This window comes from Phascolarctos cinereus, unplaced genomic scaffold (assembly GCF_003287225.1).
Source record: "Phascolarctos cinereus isolate Bilbo 61053 unplaced genomic scaffold, phaCin_HiC Scaffold_2;HRSCAF=192, whole genome shotgun sequence".
Taxonomy (NCBI): domain Eukaryota; kingdom Metazoa; phylum Chordata; class Mammalia; order Diprotodontia; family Phascolarctidae; genus Phascolarctos; species Phascolarctos cinereus.
Genome location: NW_027555625.1, coordinates 141,362,260 through 141,381,511, shown reverse-complemented (window position 1 = coordinate 141,381,511; position 19,252 = coordinate 141,362,260). Strand labels below are relative to the sequence as shown.

The 19,252-nt window shown below is 45.6% G+C and overlaps 2 protein-coding genes across 4 annotated transcripts in view; one reads left to right on the top strand and one right to left on the bottom strand.

Moving 5' to 3' along the window:
• The window catches only part of BIN3 (bridging integrator 3), a 43,831-nt gene extending 41,758 nt beyond the window's left edge, over positions 1–2,073 (top strand). For all 3 annotated transcript variants that reach the window (XM_020975771.2, XM_078149645.1, XM_078149644.1), the window contains one exon: positions 968–2,073. In XM_020975771.2, the coding sequence (XP_020831430.1) occupies positions 968–1,114 (147 nt within the window). In that variant the 3' untranslated portion in view covers positions 1,115–2,073. The remainder of the gene's footprint in view (positions 1–967) is intronic.
• Positions 2,074–2,508: 435 nt separating this feature from the next.
• On the bottom strand, positions 2,509–18,630 carry CCAR2 (cell cycle and apoptosis regulator 2). The gene is made up of 21 exons (XM_020975757.2): positions 18,462–18,630; positions 17,614–17,710; positions 16,935–17,026; positions 16,372–16,463; positions 15,973–16,087; positions 15,688–15,817; positions 15,429–15,525; positions 11,873–11,992; positions 11,541–11,763; positions 11,334–11,447; positions 10,526–10,689; positions 9,959–10,130; positions 9,648–9,881; positions 9,333–9,551; positions 5,410–5,554; positions 5,218–5,300; positions 4,587–4,733; positions 4,297–4,408; positions 4,009–4,200; positions 3,651–3,856; positions 2,509–3,365 (listed from the first exon to the last, which is right to left on the bottom strand). Exons 2-21 carry the CDS (start codon positions 17,669–17,671, stop codon positions 3,321–3,323), a joined length of 2,760 nt encoding a protein of 919 aa, XP_020831416.1. The 5' UTR covers positions 17,672–17,710; positions 18,462–18,630; the 3' UTR covers positions 2,509–3,320.
• Positions 18,631–19,252: the final 622 nt, after the last annotated feature.

Below are 19,252 nucleotides of genomic sequence, written 5' to 3'. Positions count from 1 at the left end.
TCTGGGCCCCTATAAGGAATAAAGGAACAGGATTTTCTTAGGATCTGTCCTCAACTCCAGACCCCTGTAGGACAGAGTGCCAGTTAGACAAGGTTACTATGACCATACTCATGTGAGGAGACCCATGCTTTAGGGCTCACTTATCTTCAAGTGTCTAAACGGTGTGGGAGGGAAGGCAGATAGAGGGACCTATATGAAATGCTGTAATATAAGGCTGTAGTATCAGGAATCAGTGTTGAGGTATAGCAATCTCCTTATTACACCTTCCAGTATTGGAAAAACCAGCCTTTTTAAGGTCCCTTAAAACAATTTCAGGGCTATTCCACTTAAACGGCTGTACATTGTTTTTGTTGACATTGATGGTTCCATATGAGGGTGGTAACCCCAAAATATCAATTTCTCTGCCCATGCCCTAGTGTCCTCTGTCTGTACTTTCAAGAGGAAAAGTGGCATGCTAGCCCTGTACCATTTTCTTGACCCACTACTAAGGTGGGGAGACTGAAAGCCAAAAGGCAGATTCTAGTTAGCTGGTTGTGGTTTTCTTCAGTATTAACTTCCCAGGGTTCTGGGCTTCATGGGGCACCAGCCTACCACAGGTTTTCTCTCCAAAGGGAAAAAAAGCCCAAGCATTTCTCTTGTAGAATTAGACTCAGTAAACTCTGCGACTCACCCCTTTCAGCGTTCTTACTGCCACCCTGTTGGGAAGCAGAGCCAAAACCAAGTTTAACCCTCTTTTCTCCCCATTTTGAACCTTAATCCTGGGTATGGCCTTCATATCTTCCCCACCATAGCACAGGACCTGGAACATAGTAAGCATTTAAAAGCTTACTGACTGACTTTGCCAGCATACTGTACTGTAACTGTGGGGCTTTTGGTCCCTAAGAGGATTGTGGGGAATATAATTACTATCCAGTGAGTCCAGATCTTGCCAGCCTCTCTCTTCCTTTCTTTTCCCACCTGACCCTAGGTTGTGTACTACACTGAGATGCACAAGATCTTCAGAGACTTAACCCAACAGCTGGACCAGCCTGGTCATACAGATGAGCAGAGGGAGCAGGAGAATGAAACCAAGCTGAGCGAGCTCCGAGCCCTCTCCATCGTGGCTGATGACTGAACTCTACACGGAATCCCCCCTGGGGCAGAGCTCCTCATGCCACATACACTCTCAGACCCAGTAAAGCCAACTCTGTGGTGAAGAGCAGTAGCTACTATAAAACTTTGCCATGACCCAATGGCAAAGGGAGCAAGGGCATCATCTGCTGCCTTTCACTGGCCCTTAGACCAAACAGAACCCTCTTGTTGGAGAGCGACTCCCCCTCACGCCCTCAGCTTACAGGTGGTCTCATTTTAGTGCCATGCCACAGAATGTCTGGCTCTAAGCAAGCTAATGCCTTCTCAGGAGAGGAACACTAGTGGACAGTGAAACCAGATAATTAGTGTAAAAGGAACAGGCATGAGGGCTTTTATTTCCAAAATAACCAGTCCAACAAGAACTGTTTCCTGCCCCAGCCTAGAGCAGTGGGTAACTTAAGTGCAGAAGCAGCAGGTGTGTAAGCAAGTCAACTCAAGCTGAGCTAGAACACTGGAGTCTTGAACTTGAAGTCATGGAGTTTTTGGCCCTTAGGCCATGTAGTATGCTGATCTGCTTTATTGTATTGCTTCAGTACTCCTGCCTTGCTTCTGGTGGTGAACCTTCCACCTCAGAAGTCATTTTGTCTGCGTTAGAGGTAGGGCAGATAACTTGAGGGGACAAATCAAAATTGCTGTCTTCCCTGATATGCCATGGCAAGGACAAGGGAACTTGCCCCAGTTTCCACGTGTTAAGAAAAAGCTAGTCTGTCTTCTTTCCAGTCTGTGTCCTGTGCCTCAACCAAGTGAGGAGTTCTAAGTTTTCCACCGCAGATAACCTTCTGGGGTCTGGAAACTAGTTTAAAATGTAAATTTAATGCTGTTTTTCTATTCATCCGTAACTCAGGAGCCCCATGGAAAGGGCAAAAAGTCTGGGCTCCCCTGACTTCAATACTGGGGATTTTATTTTTTCAAGGAAACTTAAAATAAAGCCTACACATATTGCTGGTTCTGTCAGTAATGGGGTAGGGGTCAGACTTAAAACCAACAAGCCTTGCTTCCAAGGATACATGATGTCCTCTGAACAATGTGGTGCTGCCCTCTGGAGGACTACACTATGATAACAGCACTCTTTGCCTAATGCCTGGTAGTCCCCAACAAGCTTTTCTTTTTCAAGGAAAGTCTACTTTTGGGGGTTATAGCTAACTGACTTCTAAGGTCTGACATTTGTTTAACAGGAAGAAACTGAGACAACTCACTACCTTACCTGGATGAGTACAATCTAGCCTACATTTTCAGGGGTTAGGGGAAGGGTAGAGGAGTGCAGGGAAGTCTGAAAGGCAAGAAGACTCGGGGCCCTATGACACAAGTAGGTTACAAACCAGAAGGACTAAGCAAACAGCAGGGGAGGGGGCCCTCTAGGATTGCAGGCACACAGTGTGTTTTTGACTTTGGTTTATTTAAAAAACAAAAAGCCAAAAAAAGGACAACTGTTTATATACAAAGTCAAACTGGAACCGTGGGTTATGGAAAGAGGTGAGAATTAAAAAGGTAACAGAGAAAGGCTTGACCTACCAGGCCCAAGCCATTACCACATTCTGAACAAAGAGCAGAAGAGAAAGGAGCGGCTTTCATCTGGCAAGGGATCTCCTCTGGGGTTGGTGGAGTGCAGGACTACAGACAAATAGCCCGAGACACAGACTGGCCCCTGCTGTTGGCTCTACTCCTTGTGCAGGAACCGGGAGCCCCTTTCCTCAAGGATCTGCCTTTACAGCTCAGCAGCTTGACCAGATCAAGGATCCACTGCCCACAACTGGACTCCCTGACCCTTTCTCCAGAAAGTCTGTTGGTGCTAGGCCTGGTTACAGGTTCTCAAGCTGTCTTCCCCTCCCTTCCTTTGCCTCATTCTAAACTGGGAGTATATGAGGAAGCACAAGATTAAAAGGGCTCCAGGAAGAGCCACGGTAGAGGGAGATACGGTATTTCAGGAGTGAGAAGAAAAGATGCTCTATTAGTGGTAGGTGTAAATTGAGTCCCTCCCTGCCAATAGCCTGAGAACCAGTTCTTGTTCTTCCCCTCACAACCCAGGCCCCTCCCCCTCCATTTGCCTTGGAGATGCGAGCACCATCAGCCCCCCTGCCTGTGTTTCCAGGCCCTGCTCCAGCTGCTTTCTGGTGCTGAGAGGGTCTAACTTCATCAGACTCCATCGCTGAGCCCCCTGGGTGGCAGTTGCTGTGCAGTGCCCTTTGGCCTCAGTTGCTAGATGCTGGTTCCTCCTTCTCTCCCCAGCTGTCAGCCTGAAACACAGGTGTCAAAGATTAGGACCCTAGGGAAGGGGGGAGGTGGGGCAGTTGTACAGAGCAGAGAGAGAGGGAGGGAGAAAAAGAAACACAGGTATGTGTACTCTAGCAATAGAGGATTAGGAAAAGACCAGCTACTTTGAGAAAGTCTCTACAAATGGGCCCAAGGAATTAATGAATAAGAAGGAAGGAAGCTGTCACTTTAGCTGTCTTCTCCCAACAGCAACCGTGTGTGGCTTTCATTTCCAAAGTAACCAGAGCCCTCCCAATCCTATCCCCCACCTTCTCTGCCATGCGCTGCATCTCCTGCTGTAAGGGAGTCAAACGCCTTCGAAACTCCTGAAGCAGACGCTGCAGCTGATTCTTCTGCCTCTCAGCTGTTCGGGCCATTTCTTCAGCCTCTGCTAGCCGTGTCCGCAGTTCCTGCATGTCTGCTGTCAGCGTCTTATTGGTAGCCTCTGTGGTGGAGAAGCGGCTGTGGGTCTCCTCTAGAAAGAAAACACCAGAAATCTTGCTTCCCACCTGCAACTTCAAGACAAATAAGGATAAAAGGAGTGCAGCACCTAGTGGTTCACCAAGGTATACACAGCCTCTGGGACACTGAAACACGAGCAAGGATGTGGGGCTGCAGGCCTCTCACCCAGCTTCAGTTCCAGTGTGTGGATCTTGTTCTCTAGGTAAAGCCGCCCACTGTCTTGTTGCTCTGCCCGCTGCAGCAGGTTTCCCACGTGAATCAGGCTGCCATTATGAGACACCAGGCCCCTGTGTTCCACCTGAGGGGAGCTTGGCTTTGGGCTTTCCCCAGAGGAAGACGGCAGCAGATCCAAGTTTCCTTGAAAAGACAAAGAAGAGATTAGAAGAAGATCGGAGGAAGAAAGCCAAGGCCCTCACCTTTCAAAGTTAAATGACACAGAGATCTCCTGCTTACCAAAGAGTGCCTCCTCGGGGAGCCCAACATCCAAGCCTTCTTGACGACTGTACTGTAGGCTCCGGTACTGACAAATGTTCTGGCTCACCACTCGGCTCACCAGCTTTTTGGCCTACAGACAAACGCAACCCATCACTGCACAAGGATCAGAAAGAGCTGTCTAACACAAGAATCGAGGCTACTGAATACCTGGCTTGAGTCCTGTGTTGGGGAAGTGGGGGGGCAGAGAGCACATGCAAACAAAATATCTCATCCCAGGGCAAGGTGGCAATCAAGGAGAGAAAAGATACCTGCTCTGCAGTGAGCCGAAGTCCAAGAGTGAGCAGGATCCTCTCTAGGTCCCGTCGGTGAAGGTAGCCACACCAGTTGGCATCAAAGAACACAAAAGCGAGAAGACAGTCCAGGGGCAACACAGCCGAGGGGTCTAGCTCCTTGGGCTGAGAGAGAACCAGGGAAAGTGAAGAAAAATTTCCAACTGGCTTAGTGTTTACAAACATAGCCATTTATGGCCAAACTGAATTGCTGGATACTTGCTTCACTGAGGCTAGTAAGCTGGAAAAGTCATTGAATCTGAGCTCTGTCAGGCGAAGTAAAGGAATTCCAGTTACTAGATTTCTGTGCAGAGTGTCTCAGTTCTGAAACTAGCTCTAGGAAGTTCAAGTGTGAACGTTATCAGAAGAACCCTAAGGGGCTTTGCCGTACAGATGAGTATCAAGTGGAGGTTAAATATATTCTTAGACACTGAATTCTATTGGCTGTCTGTACACATGAAAATTTTCTCCCTAAGTGTGTATTCTCCAGAAAGAGCAAGAAGCCAAGGGCCAAGAAGTGCTAAAAGTGCTGCTCAGATCAGAGGCTTCCCCAACTGTGATAACTAACCCTACTTAGTGAGCAAAAGGTGGGGAAAATAGGGATCCTCACCATGTCCTGAAGTGAGGAGAATTCCATCTCTGATTGGTTTGAGGCAACAGACCGTACCTCAGCATCTTCTAGTTTTGTCCCTGCTGAAGAAACCCAGCAAAATACATTGAAGAAGCAGCCTCAGACCCAAACCACTGAACAACCCAGCCCATACCAACATTCCCTCCCTCTTCTCTTAGGCTCCCAACATACTAAAATCCTCCTCCACATCTTCCCTCAACAGTAGCAGTTCTGCATCCAAGCTCAGCTCACAAAGGTCCTCCGATGCTTCACCCCGGCCCTTTTCCTCCTCCTCTTCGCCAGAAGCTGCAGGCTTGGGCAAAAGCCCATCCTCCTTCTGTGAGGGGCAGAAGAGTCATAACAATTAGCTCACATTTATATAGTAATTTTGCATTTGCAAAACATTTTACATACGTTAACTGGGGTTCAAGGTACCCTTGGGAAATTCCAGATATTTGTTATGGAACATTCATGTCAGTCCCACAGCAATATGTGGAAGGTTAAGGAATTTCCACAGCCCAAAGAAACATTGCCCTCCCATCAGTGCAACAACTCCCTTTTCCCAATACAGCCTCATAAACTAAGCAGAGACAAGTATGCGGCCTGTTTCAAGGCCTGGAACTAACACCTGGTTTCATCCCTCCAGGCCACACTGATTAGGGCACATATGATGATCCACCTTCATTTCCTGGTCCTCCTGCCTATTCTTCCTCTTTACCTACTTCGCCTGTACCTGACCCTATACTCTGCCCTATATTTGACTCTTAGGAGAAGAGGAGGCAACTTACAAGAGAAACCGATTTGGGGGATTTTTTTTTTAAGCAAATTCCAAGTTGCCTTTTTGTCCTTGGATCAGTACAGTTTTCTCACTCTAGACCTGGAAAGAATCTCTGAAATTTATCTCATCCAGCCCCCTCATTTTACAGGTGAGAAAACAGCTCCAGGGAAATTTAAAATGATTTGTCCAAAGTCATATTGAGATTGGGTATCAGGGTTAGGATTTGAACCTAATGCTCCTTCCACTAACAATTTTCTCTACCTTCAATATGAAGGTTAGAGGAGGGAAGGAGAGAGAAAAATATTCTGGAAAATGTGTTAAGCAAGGATCAAAATAAACATTAATATCAGAAGGATAAAGATAAGAAAACTGTTAAATTATTATAAATCATTCCCAAACCACCTATTGACTCTGAAAAATAAAAAAATATTGATTCAGATTATCACCAATTCTTAGAGAAGTTTAACTCATGAAAGTAGCCACCACCACAAGGAAGGGAAAGCCAAAAGGGCTCAGAAACCACTTCAACCAGCAAATACTTTATCTCCTTGTGAGGAAGGGAAACAGCAGCCAGAAGCAACGGTGGTTTAGAGTTCGTGCCCACGGAGACACACATTCGAAGGTGTTCTCACCTGCAGACCACTGCGCAAGGTAATAGTCAAAATACAGAGCCAAACAAGTTTGCAGAAAAAGCTTGACATGAGCTCCAACTAAGCTAAAAGCATTTACATGAAACTGTTAAGGAAAACATACAAGTGCAGAATGGAACATCTGTACGTGCATATGTGTGTATGGGGGTGTGTTTTAAAAACAATCTATTATCACTGATAACAGTGGAAATCCATCTGGATTCTAACACCTCAGGACCAAATGTACCACTGGAGAAACTAGAAAGTCACAAGATGAAGTCACAAAGTGACTAGATCAAATCAAGTATACATATAAGACATCTGTGCAGGAGACAACATGATTTGAAAGTACTAAGGATCAATTTTCAAGATATCTCAAGAGTGAATGGAAGCCCAAAAACAGCAATGGTATTACCAAAAAAGAGAGAGCTGTCTGAGAAGACATCAGGAACTACCAACTCAGATGTCCAGTTTCTCATCTATTTAAAATTTTTAGAAGCTGAAAATATAAAGAGGGAGAGACAAGTTTTCGCAGACCTCTTCTTCAAAGCCATAAAAATCACATATAAAAAATGAAATCCTGTTTCTTTATTACAAAAAAAATTTGATTCCAGAAATCAAACCTCAAATAGGTGTCTCCCCTGCAAATGTAAATATAAAATTCCTTAATTAGACATGACCAGAGATCAATTTGTTTAAAAATCATCCAATTATAAATATGAAATAAGGCATAAAACACCCACAAAAAGTGTTCATTAGTATCATGAAAGATGCTCTGTGCAGTCTAAATAATAGAACTCCATATAGATGGTGAAGTTCTCCAGATGACCCTGTTTGCAAGTCACACTGTGGTAATTACATCAAGCACCAGAATCTCATATGGCCTCCTCAATAACATCTACAAACACTCAAAAGAATTCAATGTAACAGTTTATTTACAAAGTGGAAAAACAAGGTAATAAGGAATATAGAAAGTTAGCTCTTTAAGAGCAAGGATTTCTTGGAATCTTCAGCACCTCCTTCAGTGACTTAAACACAGTAGCACTTAGAAAAATGTTTGTCAAGTTGAAATGAAAAACACCTACTGCCCTGACAATGAGATGCTACGGATGGGTACCCCAGTGAGCTAGTCCACAAGTGCACATCTTGGATACACTTCAGATAGGCAACGAACCTGGCCCAGAATTCAATCAGGAGGAAAGTAATCTGTATTGTATTCAGAAAAATGCACTATTTTCAACAATGTCAAACTGCTCCCTAACACATGCACAAAAAATCTTTTTTCTTTACACTAATATTCTCCCAATGATGCTATACATAACTGAGTCATATGACACCATGACCTCCAAAGAAGGTCCTCAAATACCAGAGAAGTGAAATCATGTTCACTAAACCATATCCAGCAGGAAAACAGGTTCACTAATTTTAGAAAAGTATTTCGACAAAGGTTAAAACAAAGATTTCTGGCTAACCTTCAGCTAATCAGAATAATGACCTAGATACCCTATTTCCTAAGCAACCTGGTTGACATTTTTCCATGCTCTCTGATTTACCGACTATGCTTCCTTTACCTCTTATGTCCAGAAAAATGTTCTGTCCCGGTTTGGGCCCTTCCCACCTTTCTCTTTCTTCTTGGTCTTTTTTGGCTCATCATCTATATCACCATTTCCTAAACAGTGGGTGCTCCCCCAGGTCCTGTGCTAGGCCCTCTTCTCCCTCTCTATTCTCTTCTTAGTAATCTCATCAGCTCCCAAGGCTTTAATCACCTCTTTGCAGATGACTGCAAAGAACCAATCCTTTTCACCCCAAGTTTCAGCCCCACACCAACTGCCTACTGGATATTTCAAACTGGATGTCCCAGAGGCATCTTACACTCAACCTGTCAGAAGCTGAACTCATTATCTTTCCCCTAAAGCCTCCCCTCCTCCTAACTTCCCCATTTCGGTCAAAGGCCCCACTGTCGTTCTGGCCTTACAGGCTCACGATCTCAGCATTCTCCTGGGCTCTTCACTCTCTCTCACTCCACAGACCCAATCGACTGCCAAAGAGAGGCATTTCCACCTCCACAGTCTCTCTCACGTGGCCCTTTTCTCTCTCCACCCAGCTACCACCTTGGTGCAGGATTGCATCACCTCTTGCCAAGATTATTGCAACCACCTCCTAACTAGCCTCCCTTCCTCAAGTCCCTCCCCACTCCGGTCCATCCTACACACTGCTACCAATGTGATTCTCCTTAAGCACAGACCCAACCATGTGACCCCTTTACTCAACCAGCTCTACTGACTTCCTGTTGCCTCTAGGATAAAAAAGAAACTCCTCTATTTAGTTCTTAAAGCCCTGCACAAACCCTCCCTTTCCAATCTCATTAGACATCACTCATCTCCTTTTCTCTGTCCCTCACAAACTCTCCATGCCTTTGCACTGATCATGCATGAAATGTGCTCCTTCTTTACCTGTGCCGAAAAGAGTTCCTCTTTTCCTTTAAGATGCAGCTTAAGCACAATCACCATATGGGGGTACATGTCCTTGTTGTCTCTCCTACTACACTCACTGTCCACTCATCGTCAATACATGTTGTTTCCTTTTCTCCCCCAGGCCCCCAGCGCCAGTCACATCCAGGCACTTACACACTTGCCTGGCCTCCCAGCATTCAGGTCCTTGTTACATGAAGCTCTCTTACCCTTACCCTCTCTGGCCCTGGCACTCACCAACAAGGTATCTGGCTCAGCAGATGTTCCCTCATTCTGTGTTTCATCCTTAGACTCTTTGGCCACTTCTTCCTTGACTGCCTCATCCTTGGCCGCTTCCTCCTTTTCCGGCTCTGGTGGGGGCACCTCTTTTTCAGGCAGGCTCAGCAACATCTTATAGATTTTGTATCCAAAGTCTCGCTGCAGCATCTCCTGAAACAGTACTGCCAACACCGTTACCTGTTAATGCAGAATTGAGGGTGCATGAATACCAAGAAATGATTCCTCTAAATTCCGCTACACCAAGCACATACCCAGACCACCTTCCACATCTACCTCAAATGAGATCTTTTCTCTTGGCCTCCGATCCTCCACAATGGCATGGAGGGAAAGGTTGGTACAGCCAGGCTGGGCTATTATAACAGGCTCCAAGGGAGGGGGAGGGGCTTCTGGGAGAGAAGGGTCCATTTCCTGCTGCAGACTGAGTTCAGGATTCTCTGTGTCTTGTTCAGAAGCCTCTGCTGTTGCAAGCTCAGATGTGTCTGTTTCCTCTACAGAAGCCTCTGCTTCCTAGGAAGCAAACAAAATGGTCATCGCCTGTTAGTCCAAATGTTTCAGACCCTTTCCCTCCCAGGGTTCAGACTTACCACTGGAGCCTCCTGGAGTGGGGCAGCTGCCTCAGTGGCCTTCTGCTGACACAGGGCCTCCCACTCCTCCAGGGAAGGCATAAGGGTCCAGATGTCTGGCAGATACACCACTACTGTTCGCTGCCGCCGAGGGGGTCCCAGCTGTATGTACTGGAACTCAGCAATACGCCACCTGCTCCCAGCAAAAGGGGGCATTGAGACACTACCCTCTGATGAACCCTGCAAACCAAATGACCAGGCAACCCCCATATCTATCACAAGCTCCCTCAGTTTTTTAACTATGACCCTTCCCTTCACCAAATGCACACACATAGCTCCACTACTGTGGAGCCAGGAAGGTGATGGACAGGTACCAGTACCCACACACAAACACAGTCACCAAACCCCTACTTGTAGTCCATACCACCCATCTGTAAGGCTGGGGTCAAAGGTGTATTCTGTGGTCACAGAAGACTAGGAAGCTGGCAAGTCGATATGGAGCTTGAATCTGTTATCTTGGTTTAAGTACTATCTCCTCACCAACTACACTAAATGTCCCCAAATAAAAACTGCAGAAAGGATACTCACCACTTTGTGCAACTGCTCAAATCAATGCCTGTCTGAGCTCGGGCACAGCGGATAGCAGTTCGGACCAATACCTGGGCATCAGCCTTCGGGTCAGGACCATCTAGAGAGGGTGACCACTCACCCCCAACCATCACAGCCTCATCCTCCTTCCTTCTCAGCAAGAACTATGAAAGAAGAATTTTTAAAGCTTAAGCGGTCCTCCCCCACTCCACCTGCCCCCTCAACAAACGTACACACAATATTAGGCAGGAAGGAGCTAGATACAGAGTGAAAAGTGGGTAAAGACAAAGGTTCTAGTCCCAGCTTTGCCAGAAGTTATATGAGCTGTATAAAGTGGCAGAGCTGTGGGCTTTTCAGCCCTTAGCTTTCTCATCTGCATACTCACTACATCACCTCAAGGTCTCTTTCAGCTCCGAGATTCTTCAATTCAATTCAAGTACAACTAAGTGCTTTACCGCTTGCAGAGCACTATTCTTGAGGCAAGGAGTAAGAAGCTGAAACAAGCTACACGCTCATGAAACCAAGAGTCCTCCTCCGTGCTTAGCACTATACGTGGCACACAGGAAGTGCTGAATTAATGTTGACTGAGTAACAGAACTACAATTCACCGATAATTCTAAGAATGTGAAGTAGGCAAAGGAATGACAGAAAAGAGAAGGGCAGGCTTGCAACAGAGGGAAATCTAGTGATACTGCAGCCAGACCTTTGGTGGAGCGGGACAATATCAATGAACAGGTCTTAGAGGAAGGAAAAGTATAAAAATTTTGAGATCTTGCTTCACAGATCCCAGAATCATTCCAACTCCTACCTTAATTTGCTTCAAAGGGTGTTCTGGACTCTCTCTTGGCTCAGCCATGTCTTCTACAAACTGCAGGCAGCAACGATATAATTCTTCTAGTCCCGGGGAGGAGAGCAAAAGTACCTAAGCAGAGGCAGCAAGAAAAGAGTAACAAAGAGATACTGTGGAGATTCTCCTAAACCATAAGAAAGGTAACAAGATGCTACCAACTCTCACCTTAGCACTGTAAGTCATGTCAGAGTCTGGTGGAGTGGACTCAGGGTCAGCACTTGGGCTCTGTTCCTTCTCTGATGGTACCTGAATTCGGCTTGGATGATGTAGAGAGAAGGGCTGGCTCAGGGGGAAGGCTGACAGCCAGCTCAGATGCACAACTAAGAAGTCTGGGGGTACTAAGAGACTTCGATACCGGCGCTGGAGTTCCAAGAAGTCACAGGTGGGGCTGCAGGCCAAAAGCAAAGAAAACAGGGTCACAGCCTATCTCTTATCATCAAACTCTCACGCTTAGCCCCCAGAAAGTTCCCTTCTACTTCACAGCTCTGTATGCTCACCTGTCCACAGTATAGGGAGTAAGATGGACCCGATAAGGTGGTAAGTCATGTCTTGGCTTCTTAACACCCCAAGGCTCCCCACCTGCCCTCTGCTTGCGTTTCTTGGAGTCATAGTCATCACTGGAGGTTGAAACATTATCATTGGAGTATTAAATACCCATAAGTATTAGGTGATATCATTAAGTGAGTTAAACAAAAACAATCACTGTCTTCTAGTAACATACATTCTCAGACTGTCCTAGACAGGAAAACCCCATCTCCTGGTACAAACATAACTAATTCTCAATTATTCAGGAGTAAATTGCTCACTCCAGAATAACTGAGTGTCAGCCGTATTTGTACCAGACCTGCTTCCTTCTCCTCTCATTGACCTTCAAAATCAGAGCTTCAAGTGCTAATTCTTGAACCATTTTGGGGGCTATTTAACTAAAGACAGGGAGAATACCTTCTCTCACCTATGTCTCTATAAGAATTTCAATGTTTCTATGATACAGCTTTGAAATCATTTGGACAACTATACACAGCTAGACTAGTAGTTTAAGTAGATTTTAGTAAATGTAACTTTTTAGCTACACTGTACAGTCTACTAAATCCCTGTGGTTTAGAATAATCTGAGACAGGTTTCCCCTAATACTATGAATAATCAGGACTTGGTTATAATTCATTACCAGTTAAAAAAAAAGCAAACTTCAGTAACAGGAAACCATCAGCAGAAACATGCCCCGCCTCAAAGCCCCATGAAGAATGACACTAAAGTCCAGTGGGATACCATGCGCTGGATCCCCAAAAGAGAAGCTGTCATCACTGAATCACAGAAGTTCAGGGTTGCAAGGGAGTTAAGTGGCCATCTAGTCTAACCTATATCCAAAAAGCAGGCCATCTAGCCTTCGTCTGAAGAAGGGGGAACCCACTATCTCCTGATGTAGTTCATTCCACTTCCAGACAGCTCTAATTGTCAGGAAACATTTCTTGACATCAAGGCTAAGTTTGTCTCTTTACAACTGCTTAGTATTACTAATCGTCTATTGTTTGGAGCCAAATAGAACAAGCCTAATTATCTTCCATATGAGAGTCTGCCAAATAGTTGAAGCCAAATATAATGTCACTTGAGTCTTCTGTTCTCCAGGCGAAATACCCCCAGTTCCTTCAACTAATAGATATATCCCCATGTGACACAAACTCATGACATAAGGTGGCGAGGTGGCACAGTGGCTAGCCTGCTGGCCTGAGTCAAGAAGACTCATCTTCCTGAGTTCAGATCTGGCCTCAGACACTTAGTAGCTATGTGAACTTAGACAAGTCACTTAACCTGTTTGCCTCAGTTCCTCATTTGTAAAATGAGCTGGAGAAGGAAATGGCAAACTACTCTAGTATCTTTGCCAAGAAAACCCCAAACAGGGTTACAAAGAGTCAGACATGACTGAAAAACAACTGAAAACATGACATGAATTCAATAATTCACCATCCTAGCTGCCCTCCTCTGGACACTCACCAGTTTATTGTCTTTCCTAAATGTGGAGTCAAGAAAACCATACCTTCCAGCAAAGTTATTGATGTTACCGATGCCTCTTGAAACTGAGCATCCCCTGAAAGCACCTAATTTCTACCACCTCCTTTCCTACCCCACATATTATTCTCAACTAAAAAACAGTCATCCTCAATTATTTCCTTCCACTCTAGATCACTGTAAACTAGATCACTGTAAAGCTAGGGCCAAAATCACACGCAGTACCCCAAATGCAACTGATCTGACATGCAAAGATTCAAAAAATATTGGTGACTCCATAACTGACCTACATTTTATAATCTGGAAACAAAAAACTTAATAATATGTATTTCCCCCCTGCTTTAGATGATACTTAAGAGTTCAATAATAAGATCACTACACAGAATATGAAAGCTGGAAGGAACCTTTAGTTATCATACTAATTTAATCCCTCCATTTTATAAATGAAGACAATGAAGCCCATAGAGTTAGAAGTAAAAGGTTTGTATATGTGACTTGCCCTTAAACATATGCTCTAACACCATGAGATTGAGAAAAATCAAAGGAAGCATAAACAGAAGCCTCTAGATAAGCAACCATGAAGGCACTAGGCTTATCTTTTAGTCTGGAATTCAAGAAAGACTTATTCCTAAGAAAATAAATACTAACTCTACAACCTGGCCTGTTGCTGGCCATATCACTGTAAAACTTTGCCCCAAGTTTTGTAGAGTTCCTTTTCAGGATTCTGGATGGCTTCCTTATTGCTTACAATCCTGCTGACATTTAGGATATGAGGTTTTTTATCCCTCTTTGATTTTCATTTCAAAAGAGAGCTTGATCAAAGCTTAAAACATACACACACACACACACACACACACACACACACATACACACACACACAAAACAAACCATAGTCTGTTTGTGATATGGCAGGCACAAAAGCTAATTTGATCTGAGGTTGCATTAACAGAAACATAGCATTCAAACAAAGGAGATTTTGTCCCACTGTTCCCTGCCCTTGTCAGGCTACATCTGGAGTACTGTGTTTAGTTTGGGACACTATATTTTAGAAAGGACATTGACAGGATGGAGCATATCCAGGAGACTGAAAACAAGATGGTGAATGACTTCAAGATCATGCCATAACAAGAGATCAGTTGAAGGAACAGGGAAAGGAACTGCTGAAAAAGATTTAGGGGGATCATGATGACAGTTTTCAAATATCTGAAAAGTTATCATGTGGAAAAGGTAGTATGACTATTTCACTTGGTCCTTAAGGGCAAAAAGAGATAGAGGTTTCAGAGAGGTAAATTTTGGTGAGATGAAAAGGAAAACCTTTTTCAGTTAGAGCTGTCCAACAATGGAATGAATTGCTTTGAGAAGTAATGAGTATCCTATCACATCCAGTAACAGCTAGGCATCTACGTGTTAAGGGATACAAAAAAAGTATTCTTGCTCAGGTAGAGATCAGATCAAAAGGCTTCTAAGATCCATTCCACCTCTGATATTACAATTCTAAGGTAAAAGTAAGTTAGATCTCAGGGAACAAAGTGAAAACCTTTAAGGAGAGAAAAAACAGCAGAGGGTAGCAAGAAAAGAAATAACATACTCTTTGCATAACACATTATTCATATAGCACACAAGACATAGTAAAAATATCCCAAAGGTCCAATTCAACACACCTGCTCCACACTAAACAACCTAAGACCTTTGCTTTCCTTGATTTCAAGGCACTATATAAATCTAAAGAACTTTTGCTACACATTTATGAGTACACACAATTTAAATCAATAACTTTTTAAAATGTAGATGCAATGTCATTTTAATGAACATTGGAATGTTCAGTCTTATATGATCATTTTAGTTGTATAAAAAGTCTAGTATCTGATGTACTTTGGAAGACCAATTCACATCATGTACCTGTCTGCTAAAACAGACACAGGTCATTTATGTGAAAATATATAATAAGGCAAAGTTACCAGTTGCAGAGACAGTATCAATGACAGTGGGTCAATACCATGAAAAAGAAGAAGCACACAAACAACAATTTCCCTCGTCCTGTTTTCTTACCTTCGACCCTGATCCAGTCGGCCATGAGGACCCCGAGCAGGAAACCTGCTCAGGTGGCTCAGATGCAATGTAGGGGATGTTTGGAAGAGACTCAGTGCTAAGGAGAGAAAATACATAACTCAAAGACTCAAGAACTCTCTCTGCCCATCTTCACATCTCCACCTCTCAAGCTTTACTCCCACAGTTCTGATTCGAACAGGAAGCCCATTAGTTCGAATCATAACCATTCTGTCTCACCCTCTTTATCAACCATACTCACGCTTCTGAGGGAAGAGTGGGGGAATCCGATGAGGCTGAAAGATCAGCTGGGGCTGAGCCCCCAGAATGCCTTGTTTCTGACCCAGTGCTGCCACATGTAAAAGGGGAGGGGCTGGGGACTTCAGCAGGGGCTGAGGAGTGAAAATCAGGAACTCAGGAGACTCTTAATACTGAGTTCACACACCCTAAAGCAAGACACCCCCGTCCCAAGAAGTATGACTCCTCCTTGGCTTTCAGGTCACATGGGTTCCCTTCCCCAATGCACATACTGACAAGGACTGAGTACCTGATTGGAGAGTGTCTGAACCTTGACAGCATTCCAGGGCACTGCCTGGCCAGGATTGTATGCAGCCTTTACCAGCACCTTCTCACCCAATTGGGGCAGCCTGCCCTTCACCACACTGCCAGCACAAAATCCAAGAGTGCCCATTGAGGAGAGGGGCCTGACCAGGCGCCCTGGTCACCTCAAAAATACCATGTCCTCCCCTTCCCCAGAAGATCTCCCGGTAAAAAAGGTCTTCCCCCCATATATTCCTGCCTGTCAGTACCAAAATCCCCTGGGACTCAATGTAAATAGCAGCCTCAGAGATTTCTACACCATCATGATGATGAACTTTAACCCATTAAATTTTTTCTGTCAAAGCATCCTCACCCTTTGGGGAGATCATCAGAGCTTTCAGCCTACCTCAACTGAAAGAAGACCTCCTCATCAACTACCCCAAAGTAGTCATGCAAGCTGGTGACAATGCCAGTAAAGACACGTTGCTTTTCTCCACCCTGCAGAGTAAAAGGGTAGTAATCAAAATAAGGAGGAAAATGGCTGGAAACAAATGAGTATCTCTCATAACGCCATCAACACAAAAGACCTACTTTCAAACTACCTTCTCATCCCTACCCAACACCCTCAACAGTCTGAGTCATCAGTGAAAGGACAGTTAAAGTCCTCTTTGCCAGAAAATCTCAATCTGTAGGAGACTAAAAATAGATGTAACCCAGTCATGGATGAAAATCAGATTGGTTTCTGAGCCACCAACCTATAAGTACTCTAGCTTCTTCTTGGATAAAGAAAAGCTAAATAATCCTCAAGCCCAAGGTGTATGATTCCTAGTCAAAGAGTTGACTAGCCATTCTCCCAAGATGGGAAAAGGTAGAAGAGAATGACCCATAACATAAAGATCAAAGAGTCATCAGAATTCACACATTAAGGCAAGACCTCAATGGACAAAGTATACTTGAATAAACGCCTACCTGAAGGTGCCTGGCATTCTGAGACAATTCTGTGGCTACAGGAGGGGTGAGCAAACCTGGTGGTGGGCCCAGGAGAGATGTGGATGCAGAGCCTATGAGAATAAAAGCAAAAGCAGAGTTGGCATACTGCCTTAGCCCAATCTAGACCCTAGGATCAGGAAAGGGTTGTATAAAGTATCTTGGTAAAGTAGAAACCACAATGAATTTGGAGTCAGAAGACCTGCATTCAAATCCTTTTCAACCCTGAGTAAGTCACATTTCTGAGATCCTGTTTCCTCATCTGTAAAAAGGGGGGGGGGAGGGTTGGACTAAATGACCACTAAAATCCCTTCTAGTTCTGAATCAATAACCCACAGACCACAGAGCTTCCAAACACCTCTGGTACATACTGCTATCAGCACCACACTGCAGCTCTCTCACTCTCAAGGCAATCTCAGCAAATGGTTCTTCTCCCACTGCCTACAGCCCCCATTAGAAATTAACATCACCTCAGGGATATTGGGGTAGGGGCAGAAAGGCTTAAGTTTGTAGCTGTTTATCCTTAATGATGCAGCATGAAAAATAAAATTCACTATGTGCTAGAGAAACCTCAATAGGGAAAACTGAAGGAAGTCTAACTCTAAGGAAGACAAAGCAGGCATTTCCCAATACAGTATCAGCTATGGGCATAGGGCCTAACCTGAGAAGTTTCGTCCTCCTGGTAGTGGGTTGACCCGCTGGCGCTTGAACTGAGACATTGAGAATGCTGGTGTCTTTTACTGGGTCTTGGGAAAAACCTTTGATGAAAGGCGAAATGTTATCGACTTCATATGAAAGCAAGAGTCCTTAATAGTCTAGGAGAGGGGAAATAGGAAGAAAGGAAAAGGGAGGTAGGATGGAAATGGGGGGGGAGAAAAGGCAATGAAAGGATAAGGTTGCAACAATGTGGTAAGGATATGGAAAAGAGACAAGGGGAAGGGGGTAAAACAAATTATGTGGAAGGAGAAGAGGGGCTGTTGAGGAATGGAGGATGAGGGGGCAGTGATACGGACAATGCTCATGGGGAGCAGAGGGGAACAGGAGGGATCACGCAGTAGGAGAGGGATGATGATGGAATATAGGGATAGGATGATGGGAGATAATGGAGAGCGGGGAGAGGGAGGTGACGAGGAGGAGCTGGGAGGGCGGCGGGGGAAAGGAGAGATGCGGGGACTGGGGCCGAGGGTGGAGGGCGCTGCTGCCGGGCTGTCCCCGCTCCCGGAGGCCCTCTCCAAGCGCAGACTGACCGCAGCCCCAGACACTAGCTTTCCCGCCTCCGCCTGCCCCGGCCGATGCAGCCGGGGACCGCTGGAGGAGGGGCAGAGGGCAAAGAAAGGGGGGAGGGGCGCGGCTTCCACTCCCCCCCTTCCCCGGAGCCCTAGCCCGTTACCACGGAAACCGGGGGAGGGAAGTTTACGAGCTGTGGCCCGGGTCCGGGATGCCCGGTGCAGGGGCCCGCGACCCCTCACCACGGGCGGAGGGAGCGGAGGAGAAGGGCCCTGAACCCACCTGTGGGCCCGGGGTCGCGACACCGGGGGGACAAAGGCACCCGGAACCACCGCCGCCGCCACTACCGCCACCGGAAGCGCTTCACCGGAAGCGCGACCACTGCTCGGAAGCCTCTTCCCTGCCGGATATCGTCCCCTTGGTCCGCCCGCTAGCCCTCAACAGCCTAGAAACGGAAGTGTACCTCCCCCTACTGGAATCGGCGGGGGTGGTTGCCTCGGTGCTCACGTTATAAATGTCCGGCGACAACGTGAGACTCCGAAGAACTAGTTCCTAGGTAAAAGAAGCTCCCTAACCCCAAAGCAAGCCCGCTATTTTCCTCCTACCATCCTGGAAGACGCCTCAGAGAGCACTGCTGCCGCCTATTCGATTTCCAAGAGCTACACACCCCGAAGCTCCCCAAAGTCAGTTTCGGAGTGTCCTCAACCAAAGTCACCGTAACTCTTGCTCCCCTTTCCTACAATGTCCTACAGTTAGTTAACAAAGACTATCCTCACAGTACAGTGAGCATTGTTATGTTCATCCCCCAGATGGGAAACTGAGGCTGCCAGAGGGGAAGTGACTTGCCTTGGGGCATATATGGCCAGGAAGTGTCTCAGATCTAAGTCTCCACAATTCCCAATTCAATGGCCTTTCCCTACCATGTGCCGCCCCAACACCAAAACCTCTGACCTCCCTTCAAGCACGGTCCTATCTATCCACCACCACCCCATCCTAGCACACACAGCTGTCTAACCCTCACTTTGCAAGCTGTAACACACTACCAAACACATGAAAACATTACTGCCCCTCTT

Excerpts from the sequence above, each read along its gene's own strand:
- CCAR2 (XM_020975757.2), bottom strand. The coding sequence starts at position 17,671 with ATGTCTCAGTTCAAGCGCCAGCGGGTCAACCCACTACCAGGAGGACGA. Across the intron at positions 15,818-15,972 it reads TTCAGACACTCTCCAATCAG|CCCCTGCTGAAGTCCCCAGC; the intron begins GTACTCAGTCCT and ends TTCACTCCTCAG. Across the intron at positions 4,734-5,217 it reads TCTCCTCACTTCAGGACATG|CCCAAGGAGCTAGACCCCTC; the intron begins GTGAGGATCCCT and ends GTTCTCTCTCAG.